Genomic DNA, 18,281 nt, shown 5'->3' with positions numbered 1-18,281 from the left:
TTGTTTGCTTTTTCGTTTTTGTTTTTCAGGGAAAAAAGACAAAGAAAAAATAAAAAGACAAGATAGTCCTATTCCAAAACAGAGATCATGACAATCTGCCTACCTTTTGACGTTGTCCAAGGATGGCCAATGTAATACTGCAGCATTCACTTTAATGTTTGCTATGTGTTACGTATCTATGAAGTATTATGACTACAAAGGTGGTTATAACTCCACAGAATGAAAAGTAGTCACACTTTTTTTTTTAATTGTAACAGAAGACTACATTTATGGATTGACTTGTTTTAAACCTGATACAGACAAATTTATATGAGTTATATAGGTATGAAAGTTTCTTGAAGGTAACAAAACAGTCTCTAAATCATCTTCATTATTATAAACACAATAAAATAAAACAGACTCGCTAGCAACTGTGTATCTCTTAAGCTCACGTGCATTCCATATAAAGTGTCCTAGAAGATTTCATCAGATTTTTATCAATCAACATGAAGTGTTTAACTTGCTTAATTAGTTTCACGGGAGGGGAGCAGCACAAAACAAAACCCCACATTCAGCCCTAAATGAGTGGAAGCAATCTGTAGCAATATCTTTTAATCAAGTACAGCACAGTAATCTTAACAGTGCATCGTGTTACCAGCTCTACCAAGTCAAAAAGAGCTACAACAGGCTTCGTTCTACAGAATAAGCACATACCTCACTGTGTTGTGTATTTCTTATCCCTCACTGGTGCCAGAATACCCACTGAAATGAGAGACAAGTGAAATCATAGAGTTTCTTTGTTTCATCTTCAGCGTGGATAAAAAATGTTTAGACAAAATCTACAAATTCAGAGATTGAAGTTAAAACAGATGTCAACGGAATTAAGCAATCATGCATTAAACAAGGCATCTTCTTGATTCTAGCTGAATTAAACTGTTGCTTAACTGTGAAATTACTAAACTTGTCTTCACTGGGGAAAGAGAATGAACTGAACTGCATCCTGGAGAATGTAATGGAGAAAACTCATGTCTGGAGACGCCCTCTTAATAGGCAGACCAAGTACAGAGCACTAGCTTTATCGTATTCATCAATATGTGTTACTGAAAGATAGCAACGATTTAAAAACTGCAGGAACACCAAGTGCAATTAGAATTGTCATATTGTTCACTGTTTTCTAAATAGTAAAAGGAACAGGCAAAATTTAGCACAGTTAATTCTCATATTTCAACATTTTCAGGTAAGAACACTCCAAAATAACACCAAAAATCACACCAAGTGTGCTACCACTTCAACATAGCTGTGCCATAAGCACGACAAAGCAATCACAAAAATACAGAGGCAACGTTTACAAGTTCCACAATTACTTTAAATGTAATTATTTAGCTAGAACACATGACTCGTATTTCCCTATGAAAGGCTCTCTACTTAACTGGATTAACACACTATTGATGGCTAAATTCTGCTGCCAGAGGCTACTGTCAAGTCATCATTTCCAGAACAAACCTATAAGCTAATTTCTTTATCCCATGTACGCTATTACAACAAGCTCATCATGAACTTGCTCCCTTAAATGCTCTAAAAAATGCTGTAAAGAACATTCAAGAACTGCATGACACAGGATTACCCGTTTTAACGAAATCAGAACATGCATCAGTCACCGGTTAGAAGGCTAAATATGTTGAACATCTGATTTTTCCACACTGGTGGGTTTTTTGGGGCTTCTTTTTTAAACATAAAAACAGTTCAATGCCATAAAAGCTGGCTGTTGACTCACGATAGGTACAGTTACTTTCTCCACCCACTTGTTAGCACACACGTGTACCTAAGAGATCTATTAATAGCTGGATAAGCAAACTATAAGGAGAGAACTGAAGTAACCACCTGTGGCACTGCCACACACTCAGTAATGCCACAGGGAAACAAGGCCTGTGCTGCCCACCTTTCCCTTCCCTTTTTGCAGGGCAGGAACAGGAAGAGAGAGCAACTTGGAGGAGCTCCCGATGCCCTGTTTCCACACAGGGACAAGGACAATTTCAAGACAAACCTGCTTTTTTTGTTAACTCATTTCCATTTGCAGCATCCAACTAAAAGCACACTTACAGCGAACCGCAGCTAGTCCCCCTCACACACACAGAAGAACTGATTTTAAAATTGTATTTACTAACTGGAACAAAACCAGCAGTTGCAAACAGAAGAATTCTGCAGTCTACTTCCTTCCCCCTCCCCCAGCAGTCCTGTTTGTTTCCTGGGATTAATAAAGCCAAGCGGGAGACAGAGCAGAGTCGTTCCTAATGAAGGCGCCCAGAATGCCCTTTAAAGGGCCAGGGGGGAACCACCACCAAGGTTAAAGTACGCCAGGAGCAGAATCCAAAGAAAACATTTTTGCAAGGGCCAGGACATGCTGACGTGCCAGCTGCAGCCAGCAAGGGGCAGCCCCCAGCTCGGGCAGCAGTCACACAGCTTCAGGAAATCACCTTTCCAACAGTTTTCCCCATTTACCTAGATACTTGCTGGACTCAGCAAAATCAGCAGGCAGCGATTCCATTTTGAAGCATCGGTCACTCACGCAACAACACTGTTGTGACACAGATCAGGACCTCTCTACACGCTGAGTATAAAACCTATTTCAGAAGACACAACCAGACTGTGGGAGTCTGCTGCCGGCTTTGGTCATGCTAGAAGTTTGTGTCTTTCAAAACAGTAGCAAAAGAAACAACAAAAGGAAGCTCATGAGCTGCAGACGGAGCAGCTGGGAGAGCATTTGAGTAGCTATCGACGCAAATGTACCTTCTTAGCCTTCACTACTGCACCTCTCTTTATGTTTTCACTGTAAGACACTAAATGAACTGCATACTAAATGGATCTTTGATCATTCAGAGCCAGTGTTATATCTTTCAGCTGATCGTTACAGGCTGATGCACATATTCCAAGGCCCTTTGCCTCCTCCCACCTGTTACTGAAGGGTTATACAGGAGAAATAATGAGATGCCGCAGAGGCAGATCCCCCCCTCCTTTGCAAAGGGAAGGATATCCTGCTGCCATCTAAGTCCAATTGTAAAACATTGCTGTCTGACAGAAATGCGTGCCTAATGCTTTGTTTTGTAAGAGGTATTAAAAATACCCCTACATACGCACTTGCAAAACATGCATGTTTCTCAAATCACATTTCAGTGCATTTAGAACGTTTTCACAAGCCATATGCAAGCTCAAAGAAGGTTAACATTCACAAAGTGGCCACACTTAACCAGACTAGGATTAATACCCAGGAAAAGGCTAAGAATTCCTTTCAGCTACCAGTTATTTAGTGACAAACAGCAGTCTATTCCATGTGACAACAAAAGCTGCAAATAGAATAAACAAAGGCCAACAGATGTCGAAAGAAAAAAAAAAAAAGAAAAACTCAAAGGCAATGCTCTTAATTACACATAGTTCATTTTGAACTCTTGTTGCATTTCCACCTGTCTGGCGCTGTACAAACAGCCATGCTACTAAGCCTCAAGCCTGCAAGCCGCGTGGGAAGGCCCCAGTTATGTAAGGTGTTATTACAGCAGCAAAGCTGGCCGCTTACCAGCTTGCAGGTACTTAAATACTCCAAATAATCACACAGATTAGTGAGCAACTGACAGAGAACAGCGTTACCTACCTGTAACGTAACCAAGAGTTCCTCTAACACTTGCACGTGTAATCCCTTGTACGTATATGTGCCTTAAGGGCTTCAAGTCAAAGATGTTGGGTCTAGCACGTTTACTACAGGTCAGGAGGCAGAATAGGACTCGCCACTATTCTCTGTACTCCCACACAGTTCCAACTCGAGGAGGAAAAAAAAACAAACAAACACACACCACTTGTTTTACAGGCAAAGTATTCTTCCTTCAGAGAAGAGGAGGAGCTCGAACTCCTAGGAATACCAGCAGCACTCATATCCCAAATGAAGCATCTGCTCTAGGTGCTTTGGTTAAAGAGCAGTGCCCAGTGGAAATATGCAAAGAATCCCATCCAGCAGGCCTTTGGGTGGCAGGCATGGGAGTGCATTTTGGAACAAATCTGAGCTGGTTTTCATTTTCCAAATACTTTCTCATAGGCTCAGTCTCACAGAAGTTTGCCGCAAGAATTAAATACAGCTCTGAGAAGATTTTGAGAGCAACAGAATAAATTATTGAAAGCAAACGGACCTGTGAATCAGAAGTAACTTGAATAACCCTCAGTTTGCCCTCACTGGGCAAGGGAGCAATGAAAGCGCTAGAGAATTTCTAGTCACATTTCTTCTTCATCAACAGAGCCTTTAACACAAACATAACATCTCTTAATAAACTAAGGGTTATAATTTACTTGGTCCAGCTCCAAGGTCAAGACTTGGTTAAAGTGTCAGAATACCGAGGACGCCTCTAATGTCCTCTCCAGTCCAGTCTTTACAGGGCTGTACGGCCCTTCACTGGAAGAGTAACCCTTTCTTGTACAGACCTCCTCCTCATTTTCTGCATGCCCAGGTTGAAAAGATGCACATTTCCCCCTCATAACCTTCCCTTTCCTCTATTACCCTTCTGCTACCTGGGACTGCACAGTCCCACAAACACAGGTACAAGCAGCTTTCCTCCCTCACTTCCCTGTCCTGCCAGCTTAGTGTTCTTGGAGTGGAACTGCCAACCACGAGAAGCAAGCACTGAGCAGCAAGCTGGAGAGAGCACTAAGAATATGTGCTGTTACACACCAATTATTGCCATTTTAGAGGCTGGGAAGCTTTTCACACGTTTCTCTACAGGCCTTTCTGCTACAGAAGAGAATCTGCTGTTACTCCACAATAATGTTAACAAGCATACTGACAAACGTGTGGCTTGATTAGTCCTTGTTTTTGTTGGTTTTCCTATTTGTACCACTTCTCTTCCCGGACAAGAATGAGCAATTTCACATCCCTATTTTGCCTTCTTTGAGATTCTAAGAAAGCAACAAGAATGTGATTTAGCTCCCCAGAGCTATGTATACGGTGATGACCAGGTGGCTACCACAGAACAACAAGAACAGCCACCATCCTCTTTCTTCCTTGTCGCTGTGCAGGCAGGTACTTAGGGCTGGGTGTTCTACTGCTGATAACCAAATCAGCAAACAGGCATTCAGCAAACAGGCATTTTGCTGGCGTTAGCCTCATACCAGCCAGCAGCACCCAGCTGGCATCTCAGCAAAGGCAGATCCGGGCACAAAATAATGAAAACGTCGAAGTTTCAGAAAAGCTTCAAAACAGGAGGCTGTGCAGGGGCGCGACATGCACCCAACCCACCGCTGAAATATCAGAGTATGTTTCAGGGCTTTTCGTTTGGTTTTACACCAGGCACCTCTGTATTAGAAGAGAGCTAAAGAGTCATTCGATTGCGTTTGTACACAAGCTAAGAATGGCGCTGTAGGTAAAAACACAACGTAAGAAGCGTTCCCCATTTGTAAATACTTCATAAATCATATCCAGCAAACCTGAGAACAGCTAGAAATGAAGTGCTAATTAGATTTAGGCAATGCAGAATGCATTATTTCATGAGCACCACCACGTGGCTACAGACTTGCTTTCCTCACCTACTGCAGGTCCCGCTGCATTCCCTACCAGCGCTGCGGAAGTGGATTAAGGGAGCACAACAGAGTCCTCCAGGCACTAATAACTCATTGATTCCTGCTTATCCTTTTATTTAACACATTACGGTGTTACAGTTTTCCCCCCTGTTAAATATCTGAGAGTTTCCTGCTATTTTGGTGTGTTTTAAGCCCACACAAATGAAAACCAGCTAGTTCCAAGATTAAACATTATGTTCAATAGGGAAATTACATAGGGCAAGACATAAGTGGCATTGATTAAAAAAAACCAAACACCTACACTGCCTGTCAACTCTGTGTGAGAAAAGACTCATGTCATTCAACTAGCAGTAAGACCATAACAGAAACAGCAATTATGAGTTAAACACCTGACTTTCACTAGCACCTCTGCATATGGAAGTTAATCATAATCCTGATGAACTTCACCTACAAGGCTTTCCCAGCAATTCTTCACATACAGCAAAGCTTTTGAATGCTTTTCCAGTGGAAGTTGTTGAAATAATTCAAGACTAGATGAAAACCAAAGCGAAGGAAGAAGTCATACTGCACAATCTACAAATTTCTTTCCTCCTGTTTCACTTTTTAAGCCTCACATTACAAAAAATGCTGAGACCCATGACCCCACATCTAGCTACCATTCCAGAGAGGTTGAGAGTCCAAAACTGGTTCCGTCTCTAGACATCACTGTGCCCAGTGTGATCCACCCCACGCTGGGAACACCATTAAGTACTGCTATCAGTTTGCAACCTACAGCATACTCTAACAGCTGAAATCAGGTTTGGAACTTTTAAATTGATAACGCTATAGTAATACTCAGTTTTAAAACTTTTCATATAGCATTACCTATACATAAAAGCATGTTGTAAGCTCTGTAGCGCACATCATTTTTCAAAGTTATTAAGTGCACACATCCAGAACTTATCTGCATGGGGAAAAAGGCAAGATTTGCAGTAGTCCTTAGGCCACAAAACAAAGTTCCACAAAGCTCTGGTTTTAGCACTGAGAAAGCTGCCTTCTGTGCAAGTATCCAACTTGATTAGATAAATCTCAATGGCACACAAACTGCCTTGTCTCACAGTTTTAGGTAGTTTCAAAGCCGACAGTGTGCCCAGGTGGCCAAGAAGGCCAATGGCATCCTGGCTTGCATCAGAAACAGTGTTGCAAGCAGGAGCAGAGAGGTGATTGTTCCCCTATATTCAGCACTGGTGAGGCCGCACCTCGAGTACTGTGTCCAGTTTTGGGCCCCTCACTGCAAGAAAGATATTGAGGCCCTGGAACGTGTTCAAAGGAGGGCAACAAAGCTGGTGAGGGGTCTGGAACACAGGCCATATGAGGAGCGGCTGAGGAGCTGGGAATGTTCAGCCTGGAGAAGAGGAGGCTCAGGGGAGACCTTATTGCTCTCTATAACTTCCTGAAGGGAGGTTGTAGTGAGCTGGGGGTCGGCCTCTTCTCTCGTGTCATTAGTGATAGGACCAGGGGGAATGGTTTCAAGCTACGGCAGGGGAGATTCAGGCTGGACATGAGGAAGTATTACTTTTCAGAAAGGGTGGTCAGGCACTGGAATGGACTGCCCAGGGAGGTGGTGGAATCACCGACCCTGGGGGTGTTCAAGGAAAGACTGGATGTTGTGTTGAGGGACATGGTTTAGTAGGAGCTATTGGGAATAGGTGAACGGTTGGACTGGGTGATCTTTTAGGTCTTTTCCAACCTTGGTGATTCTATGATTCTATGATTCTATGATTCTAATTCTTAATATCATTACTTCACTACTGTAGTTTCAAATAAGCCAGGCTCAGAACACAATAGGCTATGAAGGAAAACAAAACGTGAGGAATCTTGAATTCCAAGGATATTCTATCACCAGTTTCAGAGAGATGCAGAAACGAGTCCTTTTGCACAGCACTGCGTGTGCAAGAGAAAACATTCCCCGCCTCCCATCTCCGGTGGAACCTTGCTTCCCTGCTTGTGCTGATGAGCACGGGGACAGGAGGCCATAGCACAGACCCACTACAAGCCACGCTGCACGTGTTCTGAAGGTAACAGCATCGTTACAGCATCCACCTGCTTAAAAAGCCTTATCTGGGAAATGCTTTGGGCTTACTTCCCCTGCCCCCTCCATAAGAAAAAAAGATGTCTGTCACTTCTTAGAAGGTACTTTACTAACAAACCAAACAAAAATTTCTCCAGAACATCAGGTACCACCGTGTGATCAAATGCCCTCAAGCATACAGTAGAATATGCACACTTCATGCGTTATTTTCCCCCCGTGTAAGTTTTACTTAATTACATCCCCAGTACTTGTTTTTACACCAGACACTTCTGCCACTTATCACTTGATGCTACAAGTCACAAAAGACTTCCTTTCCTTTTTTTCAATCAGGATAGTACATTACGTGCTGGTTCAGAGCAAAACCAGCCAAGCGTGAGAAGTTCCACATGCACGCACACTATTTGCAGTTGCCCAACCTGCCTGCTTTCTAACTTGGGCACTGGAGGGGATGACGAGGCCCCAGCTGTGGGTGTACCCCCATCCCCCCTGGCCGCATCTGCACAGGAGCGGCTGCCCTAGCCACAGGTGCACAGCCATGCAGGCACAGGGGGCAGCAAGCCTTCTGCTGGGTGTCAGGTGCTGATGCAGAAGGCACCCATAGCTCACCTTCAGAGCAAAAGTGAATTCCACCACGCCAGGTGGAAAAGATGCAGACTGAAGTGCAGGCTCCAGTTTCCTTCACGTTGATTGAGATCTGTAACCTCCTGCTCTTACAACAGAAAAACAGAGCCATATTTTCAAGACGGGCACAGTGGGAAGAGCCAGATGTAGTATTTACAAATACAGCTTGACAGCTACCACCACTGTTTTCTGCAATTAAGATATTTGATAGACACCCACACACACACACAAACACGAACTGAAACGATGAGCAAGTCTTTGTGACCTGTCAGTGCAGCGAGAAAAATGATCACATTGAGGTAAAACTGATGTGTAAGAAATAAAAGCTGCTTCTCAATCATGACAAATTTACCAGTTAACCCCAGCAAATGGAAATCAACAACAGAGCCCGTTCTCCTTCAACATTATACAGACTTTCCCTTTTCTTCAAACTGCAGACATTTGAACACCAGGAGAGCTGTCATCTGTGCTCTCATTTCGGCTGTTGCTCCTACCATCATGATTAATTGAAAACACGGGCTGGAATAGCTTGCATTTCAGCAGATACGTGGTACCTTCTAATGCTTCATGTGTCTGTTAATGTGACTCAGAAAAATATCTCGCTCAGAAATACGACAACCGTAAGGCCAGCCCTATTTCATTCTCTCCAATCCCCATGATACTCCTCTGGGTCCTCAGAGAGAATAAAAGCAGCTGTAAATTTGCAGGAGCCCCATCATTCTTTTCTACAGCGGGAAAAACAAAACCCTACCCCCACAAAAACAAAACCCACAAAATATCCATGAAAACTATCCTTGTTTTCTACTTCTACTACAGATAATAATAAGGTATGAGAGACTACAGTATGAAGACTAGAAAATAAAAGAAGTGAAACTACATTTGTTATCAAGTAGATAGATAAACAAGGTTTGGATGAGCCAAGATCGCCACTCCTGGAGGGCATTTTTAATGGCTGAGGTTGGGTCCCGGTAATCACACAACAGAAGTCCACAACAGGAAGTCAATTAAACAATTAATGAGCTCCGCACACGAAGTGCAAACACACTTGCCAAATCAACAATTTGTTTTCGAGCACAAGGCACAGAAGCTTATCTTGACATTAAACACTGGCTGCTCAGATAAGGAAATAAACCAGCAATCACAGTCCCACAACTTTAAAGGGGGAGAAGGGTTCAGAGCACCTCAGTTCAGCCCCGCAGCAGATCTGCGCATTATCGGGACTCTCCTCTCGTCTGCACTGCTGACGGTAACCATGCTGGCAAACCCAGCAGCTGACTTTGAACACACTGACCTTGAGCAGGCAGATGACCTTAGCAGCATGTACTTCTGGCTTATTTCATTGCTGCAGCGGAGCAGCCTCACCATCTATAGTAGTCGAGAGCCTCTGGCCACCACCCGTGACTATTTTAAGATATCCCAATACACTTCAGTGATGCACAGTTCAAAGTGATAGAATAACATCTGCTAGCATATTTAAGTGTGAGTTGTTTACAGAGGAATTTTTAGCTTGTTCTCGTATCTTGCTTCCCTGACAGAACACTCAAGTATATTAACAGAGCTTTACTTCCTATTTCCACCTCTAAGAAAAAAAAAAAAGTGTTTGTTTTTTTTTTTTGAGCAAGAATTGTAGGCATCGTGAAAGGAGAAAAACAAGACGTCCCACTCCAGATCAAGCTTCTTTTGAAGCTTCAAGTATGTGACAGCAACGGGTGGACTTGAAAGGAATTGCTTCCTGAGCCGTTGATTCCTGCATGACTTCTCTCCTTGATCAAGAAAGCTTGTACCCATGTTTATTTGTAAACCAGATTTAAGGTGGTATTCTATACATGTAAATTCTGCTGATCTGATGTTAGAGATAATTAACAAATTACTCTGATGCAATGGATTCATGTGTTACTGCTGACTTGTAATAACCCATTATGCCTCCAACCCTAATCCACAAAAGGAAGAAAGCACTGCAGACAGGTACTGCTGATGGACACTCTTTGGAGTAACTGGAGTGACATGGAGTACACTTAATCACATTTAATCAAGTTACAAAGCCCAGCGGGAAAACAAGTCTGGCCAAGAGCACACAGCCACTAGGATTTTCATTATTATTATTATTATTATTTTTAACTTCAACGGGTATGCAAGAGAAAACAACAATTGCACAAAATTGAAAAAACAACATAAATTGTTCATGCTTTTTTCTGAAGCTAAATGCACAGGTGAATACTGATAAGTGAAAAGCAGTCCGAGTGCAACAGTCTCAGAGCACGCACATAGCTCTGTCTGCAGTCATGGAAAGGAATTAAGCCACACAACTCAGCTGCTTTGCCCTTTCCCCAAATCCTTTAAAAGAGAAGAGAGAGCACAGGACCCAGTCACTGCTCCCAGCCACAGCACAACTACTGGCTGAGTAAAACCCACCCACAGCTCCAACATTTCTCATAAGGGCTGAAGGAGAGGCAGCCTGGAGCCAGTGGCGGATGAACTTACAGTTCTCTTGACAAGTATGCCTGGGCCAAGGAGGAGGGGCTGGGGGTGGATTTATGGACCAGCAGCATCAGGACCGCAGAACGCAACAGATATCTCTTTTTCCATCCCGTCTGACTCTCCATGGGCGAGAAATGTAAAAGGAGGAGGGAGGGAGGGAGGGAGGGGGAAAGACTGCTCCCATCCAACAGGAATACATCCAGCCGTGATTTTTTCTGCCCTCTGAGCTGTGCTGCAACACTAGTGACTTTTGGCATTTTGTCTGGAACAGCTCTGTTGATTAGCAACTACCCTTAGTTGGAAAGCAGGAGGAAGGATATCGCTGACTGAGGAATGAGCAGACTCCACTTACTGCTTCTGCTCGTTTGCTTATCCTTGAGGGCACACTGAATACATTGGATCGTATTTTACCACTGTCACCACTGGAACAGAAAAACAGTTCCAAGCTGCAAGTTTTCCTTTAGAGTCGAATACCTTCCAGTCTGCAAGCAACACTTGAGTGCCCCATAAACCCACAGCTTCAGCTGGCCCCCCTTTTTTTTTTTCTTATAGGGAGATCAGTTATGCTGCTTCCTGTTCATTTTCCCAATTAGTTTGAACAGTTTGAGCATGGATCTCTGGATGCCAGGGAAAGCATCTTCCATCAGGAAACCAATTCTTTGCTCTCCAAAAAATACTTCTTAATGACAAAACTTACAGCAGCACAAGCTGAATGGTGTGATGAAGCAGATGAGTTCTTGGAAGGCAGGAGATGAAAGATAGGAAACTTAACCACAAGTGCAGCTATACGAGCAATGAGAACGATGCCTGTTAAACTGCCTTCTGGAGCTGCACGTGAGAAAGATGCAATCTAACTCACACGTCAGTTCTTACACCCACACAGACTATCCCAAGTTTGTGACATCGGGACTTTGGGAATGCTAAGCTTTGTAAGGTTTACTAAAGACTCACTTCCAAAACCTGGTTTTCTAGGAAGACAACCTCAGAAGAAGTCAACAGAAGCGTGATTTCCCTTGGAAAACAAAACAAAACCAAAGTAACAGCTCCTCCCAATCAATGATGAAGGTTTGCATCACAAAGTTCTGCCCACACAAACAGTGACTTTGCTGCTACAAACTGTCCCCTAGCAACCCATGCTTACAATGTAAATACAGAGATGCATTTTACAAACTTGATGTTACAGCCACGTAAATAGTGGGAGGACATTAATATTGGAGAAGTATGAGGCTTTATCGTTACCAAACCCTGCTACATAAATGCTATTAGACAGAATCTTGCATCTTTTAAAAAAAATTTTACCTGCTTTGAACAGCAGGCAAATGCTGCAGAACAAACCCGTGTCATTTGGGTACCAGCTGACGTGTAGAACAGAGCCCTTGACCACTGGAGCTGCACATAGCTACTTCAAAGGGGGAAGACTCTGCAGAAGCTCCAACAGAAGAGTGCCACACAAGAGGAGAGGTCTGCTGTGAAAGCAGATCCAACAGGTTCCCTCTGAGCACAGCACTGTGGCCACACACAAGCTCTTTTCACGACAATGGAAACTGCTAAATAAAAGTAAGTGGGCTCCCTGGGCAAGTCAGCAGAACTACCTGGATCATCTGGTAACAGCGATGCTGTGCAGATCACTGCTCCTTGGAATCCAACATTTTGAAGCCTCTCTTCTCACCCTCTTTTCCCAAAACACGTATAACCTTATGAGAGAGACAAAGAAAAGGAAAATGACTCCATGAACAGAAGAACGCCATGCCTCGGAAAAGCTTTCGACCTCAGTGGATGAGCATGAGACTAGAGACTGAGAAATAAGAGACAGCTGTTGATTCCTCCGCTTCCTAACCCACACTGTGGGGGAAAAAAGCAGCTTTTAGTCTTGGATGAAATGCTTGCTTTCCCGATTTAGGGCACCGATGATCAAGAGAACAGATGAGCAACGTGCTTACACCATTTCCATCTGTGACAAAGGCCCAATCACCTACGCTGTACATAAAAGGGTCTTTTTTCTTTACAAGAGGCATACACTGCTTAGATCACTCATAAAAGGTCAGCAGTCTTAAAGTGTGAGACCAACAGCAAAGAAAAGGCTTCAAATACCAGATCCCTCTATCCCATAAATATTAAAGCCCAGGCCAGCATAAAAACCGCATGTAATACAGGCACTGCCTTTTAGGCAAACAGTATTTGGAATAACACTTCACCTTTGAAACAGAAAAGAAACTCACAGCTTAAGATAGCGCTTCGTGGTTAATGTTTATTGATATCATACTCTCTCCTTGCAAGTAAATAATCGAATTTCTAGCAATAATTTCCAAAAGGTAATGAAAAATGCCAAAATGCATTTTCATATTTGTTTTTAACCACTTCTTTCTCTGCTGTTGACTAAGAGAAGGTGAAACGTAAGTCACCCCACTGTCCATTCACCTGGCTATACAACAGTCCCTGCTTTAAGACCTAATCTTGCTTTATTACTTGTGTTTTCAACTTATTACTCACATCCACATACAGACCCAACATACCATGCTGCCATTCAAAATAAGACAGCATAACAGAAGATTTTGCTGCCTCCTCCATCTTTGGCGGTGCTTCATTCACGATGGTCTCATACACAAGAAAAAAGGAAGCACGATAAAATTGTTTTCATTCACTTCTGCTCGACTTCTTTACGTGATTCTCTGGTTCACTCAACTATGGCAGATGTGTGCTTTCAATACGGAAAGCACAAACCTCATTCTTGAGGATGGCATAAGTCACCTAGAAACTCTACCAAGTTCATATTGCTTCCACAAGAGCTGCTTCCTTTCCCTTGCAGCACTGTACAAGTTGAAAGGCATTTTACTCTGTTCCTGAGATCTCAGATCCTACAACAGCTGTTTAAAAGGAAAACAAAATCCTTCTGCTTCGTACTTTTGTCTTTAAATTCTTGAGAACTCAGCAGAGTGCTTTTGAACATCAAAATAGTTGAAGTATATTTGTATACGATGTAAAGAAACACATAGCACTGAACTGAAGGAGTTCTCAATGAGTCTCAATTGCTGCTCAATTATTTTTAAAGGTTTGTTGCAACATGTCATAAGTCAAACAAGTCAAACCTGAACCATCACTCCCACCTTCTCGTAACACAAAAACTTTTAAGTAAATTTTGTGATTAACTGTATTTTACAGCATAGCTGCTTAGTTGATTGACAAGAAGCACAACCTCTGGCAAAATATGTTCTATCTGAATACAGTGTGTTCTCAGAAGTTTCTTCTCACTCCCTGAGAAAGCATTTCCTCTTTTGAACATTTCTGAAGTCAAACTCCTATTTTCTAATGTTATTTACCCTGGTCAGGTACTTCAAAACAATAAAACAAAGTCTGTGAAACTGCCAGGCAACGCAGAGTCAACTTGAGTCACTAAGTCAGTAGGGAGCCATGCGTCCACAGTGAAATCCAACCTGCCAAGAACTTTTCCAGAACTAAACTTTGAGATGGAAAATAAATGAATAAAGACCCCTAACCAAACAAAACCTACTAAATTTAAACCCATTTCAAAATGATCCTAACCAATATTTACCTTGGAGATGACATTGGAAACATTCAAATAGACAAACTATAGCCTAAACTTGTCAGATTCTTTTATTTGAATGTTTTAAAGAAAAAAAAAAAAAGCCTTGACTCAAACGCTGCCTTACAGAAAGGCTGTAAAACTACACAGGACAAAGACCATATTTTACTTCACAGTCTGAATATTTACAGTGCACTTCAGTGCCACTTAGTAACTGGGAATTTTAGATGCACGCGTTATATCTCTCTATAAAAACATCGTTCAGTCTTTTCATGAGCTAAATTCCACGTAAAGCTCCTACCCTGAGCCAAGGAGAACACACAGGTCTGCAAGTTTATGCTTAAAAGGGAAGTGGAAATGACACTTGGAACACTTGTAACAAACCATGCCTACTCACACTTTAGCATCCATAACGTAACACAATAATCCAACCTGCACGAGGCACAGAGCCCTGCTCCGTACATAGGTCAAAATTCTACACAAAGTATAGCTGTTAAGGAGCATACAGCCAAACAAAACAAAGCAACAGCTAAAATGCATACATGAGCAGCTGAGCACAGTTAGCAATGCTGTGTGCAAGCCGCGTGGAGTAGAGAAAACCAATGTGAAACCAGACACCACAGAATCAAGTCTGACAATAGGACCACCCAGCCTGGCTGCCTACAGCCGCCTCCCTTTGTCAGCTGTGGGGCAGAAGGAGGGCAAGAGAGATGGCAGCAGCTCACACCCCTGCAATCACATCCGTAAACAAAAAAGCCCAAATAAGAGTTTTCGGACCACGTGTCGGCTGAACTGTGGATCTGCACACAACAGCAGATGTTAAGATATCTGCACTCACAGACCACCTTGCAGAACTCACGTTGCCTTTTCAGGACTTTTCTGTCTGAGGAGCCTGGAAACACGGCGACTTGCATGGTGTAGAGCTTCTAACTCGAGAGCTCCCTTGAACGTATTTCACTTTGCATTTCCCACATATGGGTACGCATCGGTCAACAGGATTTCCCAGTCAAGTTTTCTGTTGATCAACTTGGCACACTTTTTTAACACTTAGCTGCAATTTGTAATTAAATAACATGGAAATTCAAGTGATTAATAGGAATATTTTACTTAAGGACAGTACAGGAGATGTTCTTGTTTACAAGCTACAGTTAAATAACAGTTAGTTCCTTCTGGCGCGAGCCACAATCACCTTCGTTTCATCAGGCCCAGAACTGCATTGCACAAGTTTTCACTTCCAACATGAATAGCTGAAGCATATTTAAAATTGTCTTTAGATTACTCACTGTCCTAATTTACTAGCTTCTTACTGCCTCTGCGGAGACAGGCAGGACGTATAACTGCCAACAACAAAGCAGACCTGAGCAAGGGGTTCAATGCAGACAAATTCAGCTTATGAAGGAAACAAAGCCCCTCAGATGGTAAGTATATTAATGGCTACATGTAGCACTGATGGGATTGCTTATACAAAGAAAGCATTAAAAACAACATCTGAAACACACAACCATGTTAAGGCCAATGTAGAATGCAAACATTTACCAGAATCACTTTAAATGCCCACCTAGTATCACCTTAAACATTTAAGTACCCTAACTCGGAAGCTCTCTGAAGTCTGTGCTGCTGAAGGCACTCAATCAGAATTAAGTTTATAAGAACAAGGCAAAATATTTACAAGCAGTGGAGAAAAACAGAGCAGTTTGCATAATCTTTGGCAACAGTATATAAAATATGGCATTTCTAGTACACTGTCCAGCTGCTTACATAAAAGTTATACTAGGAAGGCAGAAAAGGAACACTAAACAAGCAAGTGAAGACTAATTTTTGTTCCAGTTTTCTTTTTCATCCGAGGTCTCAAGATAGCAATTAGTGATGGCTTCAGACAGGGCAAAACAAAACATATGTCTAGGAAAAACAATCTGCATTATGAAAACGTTCAGAACAAATATTCATGTCTAAAATGGTAACCAACTACTTAACCTTGGGATGATCTACACTGCCTTTGTGTTTTCCACATTATTACCACACATCTTGAAGAGTAGCTATTTAAACCATTAACCTCATTTTAAAAAAAAATTAATTCAAAGTTAACAACAAAGTAAAAGACACCTACCTATAATACCGGGATTGTAAATAGGTTGAGCAAATAGTCTTTGATACATGGCTGGCAGACCCAAAATCTATCACTTTAACCCGGTAAGGCTGCCGAACAGGATCCACCAACATAATGTTCTCTGGTTTGAGGTCAGCATGGATTAAACCAAGACTTTTTAGTTTTTTCAGTGCAGTGGCCACCTGTTGTAGAATAGGCCGTATTACCTTCAGTTGCAGAGGGCTGAATTTGTTCTGCTTCAGGAAGTCATATAAATTCTGTTCCAACATCTCAAAAACCAGACAAGTATGGTTACGATGCTGAAAGCATTCGTAGGCTCTCACAAAATTGAATTCATCAGCATTTTCAGTACTTAGCCTTGCTAATATGCTCACTTCTATTTGTCCTTGGCGTGCGTACGAAGGATGATTCTTCAAAATTTTGATTGCCACAATCTCATTTGTCCCCCTTTTCCAGCACTTCACCACTTGTCCGAAGGTCCCTCGCCCAAGGAAATCAAGAACCTCGTAAGTATTTTTCACAGAGCACAAAACCTCATGCTGTACCAGCTGGTAGTCTCCATCTCCACTTGTACCAGTTTGTTTTGAAGCTGCAGCAGTTGTCACAACTGTCACTGGGTTTCCCACATTGGTTTGCAACATCGCAGGCAATATGGACAGTTCATCAACAATCTGCATCGTGCTGCTTTGATTATCTAGCTCTTCACTCTTACGCTTCAATCCACATCGCTGGGGTCCTTCCAGTATATCTACTCTGTTTCCTTGTGTCCCAGCCTGAGGTGCTTCCAACTGAGCTTGCCGCGCCTGCGCTGCTAACGCTTTTGTAGCACCTGCAATATTTTTTAAAGCAACAGCATTTGACTGCAACAAAACGTTCTGTCCTCGAGGTCTGTCAAACGGGTTTTTAGTCTGAAGGAAAGTACTAACCCTATGGGGAGAGATTCCAAAGTTTTTACCATTCACATAGATTTGTGGGTAGGCTCTTTCGTGGTACACACAACTGCTTGGTTCTAGTTTGAGTTTTTTCACACTACAAAAGGCACTTGACTGGGTTTGATAAACATACGGTGGATAGACCAAGACTTGTGAGGCCATACCTGCAGAGGGAGAGAAAGACAAAGCATAGGTAAGAATCAACATTCAATGTTTCTGAGGTTTGCAGCAGTTTCCTCCTTTAAAACAAACAAACAAAAAAAAAAATAAATAAATAAAATATCAGGACAGAAGTGTATCTGCCAAGCTAGCTAGCTAGCTTAATGCAATCTTGTCTTTAGTTTCTTACGGAAAATGCAAGGTCATCAATCTTGCCCAGTGCAGACTCTTCAGACTGCAGCTGGGTACAGTAGGCAATGTTTTCAATCACTGTTCAGGGCAGAAGGGAGACGGCCAGCAGCAGGCAGTGCTAATGATTCCTGACGTGGAAGAACTGCCTTTGTGCATAAGAACACAGGTTTCATTTAAAAACCTCCAGCATTTCCACATACAAAGATCCCATAGTCTCAACAACATAAGATAAATAACTAATTCAATTACTTATATATGATATATAATAACTTCAGGGTCCTTATTTGCAAGCTGACCCTGCCTATCATCCTATCCGTTCACCGTAAGTACCAGCAGGCTTTTAAGAGAATATGGCCAAACAACACAACATGCAGTTCTCCAGGAATTTCACTGCCAAGAAAGCAGCAGTGCATGACAGGGCCCAAAATACCACATGTGTACATGCTTACATAAACAACTGTCGTTTTCTGGATAAACTAAAATGTAGAGTAACTATTCCACACACACACACAGGCATATACACACACACACACTTCTGCCAATGCGATTACTCCCTTGCTAAAAGAGAAGTGAAAATTAAAAGACTGTGGATCATTTTGACTTTGGAAGTCATAGGAAGGCTGAACCCAAAGTTCCAATCTGATCGAC

General features: G+C 42.3%; 1 protein-coding gene across 4 annotated transcripts in view; it reads right to left on the bottom strand.

Moving 5' to 3' along the window:
* The window catches only part of HIPK3 (homeodomain interacting protein kinase 3), a 94,160-nt gene that overhangs the window by 32,143 nt on the left and 43,736 nt on the right, over positions 1 to 18,281 (bottom strand). For all 4 annotated transcript variants that reach the window (XM_042882642.1, XM_042882644.1, XM_042882643.1 and 1 more), the window contains exon 2: positions 16,351 to 17,446. In XM_042882642.1, coding sequence (XP_042738576.1) covers positions 16,351 to 17,444 — 1,094 coding nt within the window. In that variant the 5' untranslated portion in view covers positions 17,445 to 17,446. The remainder of the gene's footprint in view (positions 1 to 16,350; positions 17,447 to 18,281) is intronic.

The sequence above is a fragment of the Lagopus leucura genome, unplaced genomic scaffold, assembly GCF_019238085.1.
Source record: "Lagopus leucura isolate 7727_CA_CO unplaced genomic scaffold, USGS_WTPT01 Super-Scaffold_100035, whole genome shotgun sequence".
NCBI lineage: Eukaryota > Metazoa > Chordata > Aves > Galliformes > Phasianidae > Lagopus > Lagopus leucura.
The sequence above is the reverse complement of the archived record's forward strand: the minus strand, read 5'-3'. Positions and strand labels throughout refer to the sequence as shown.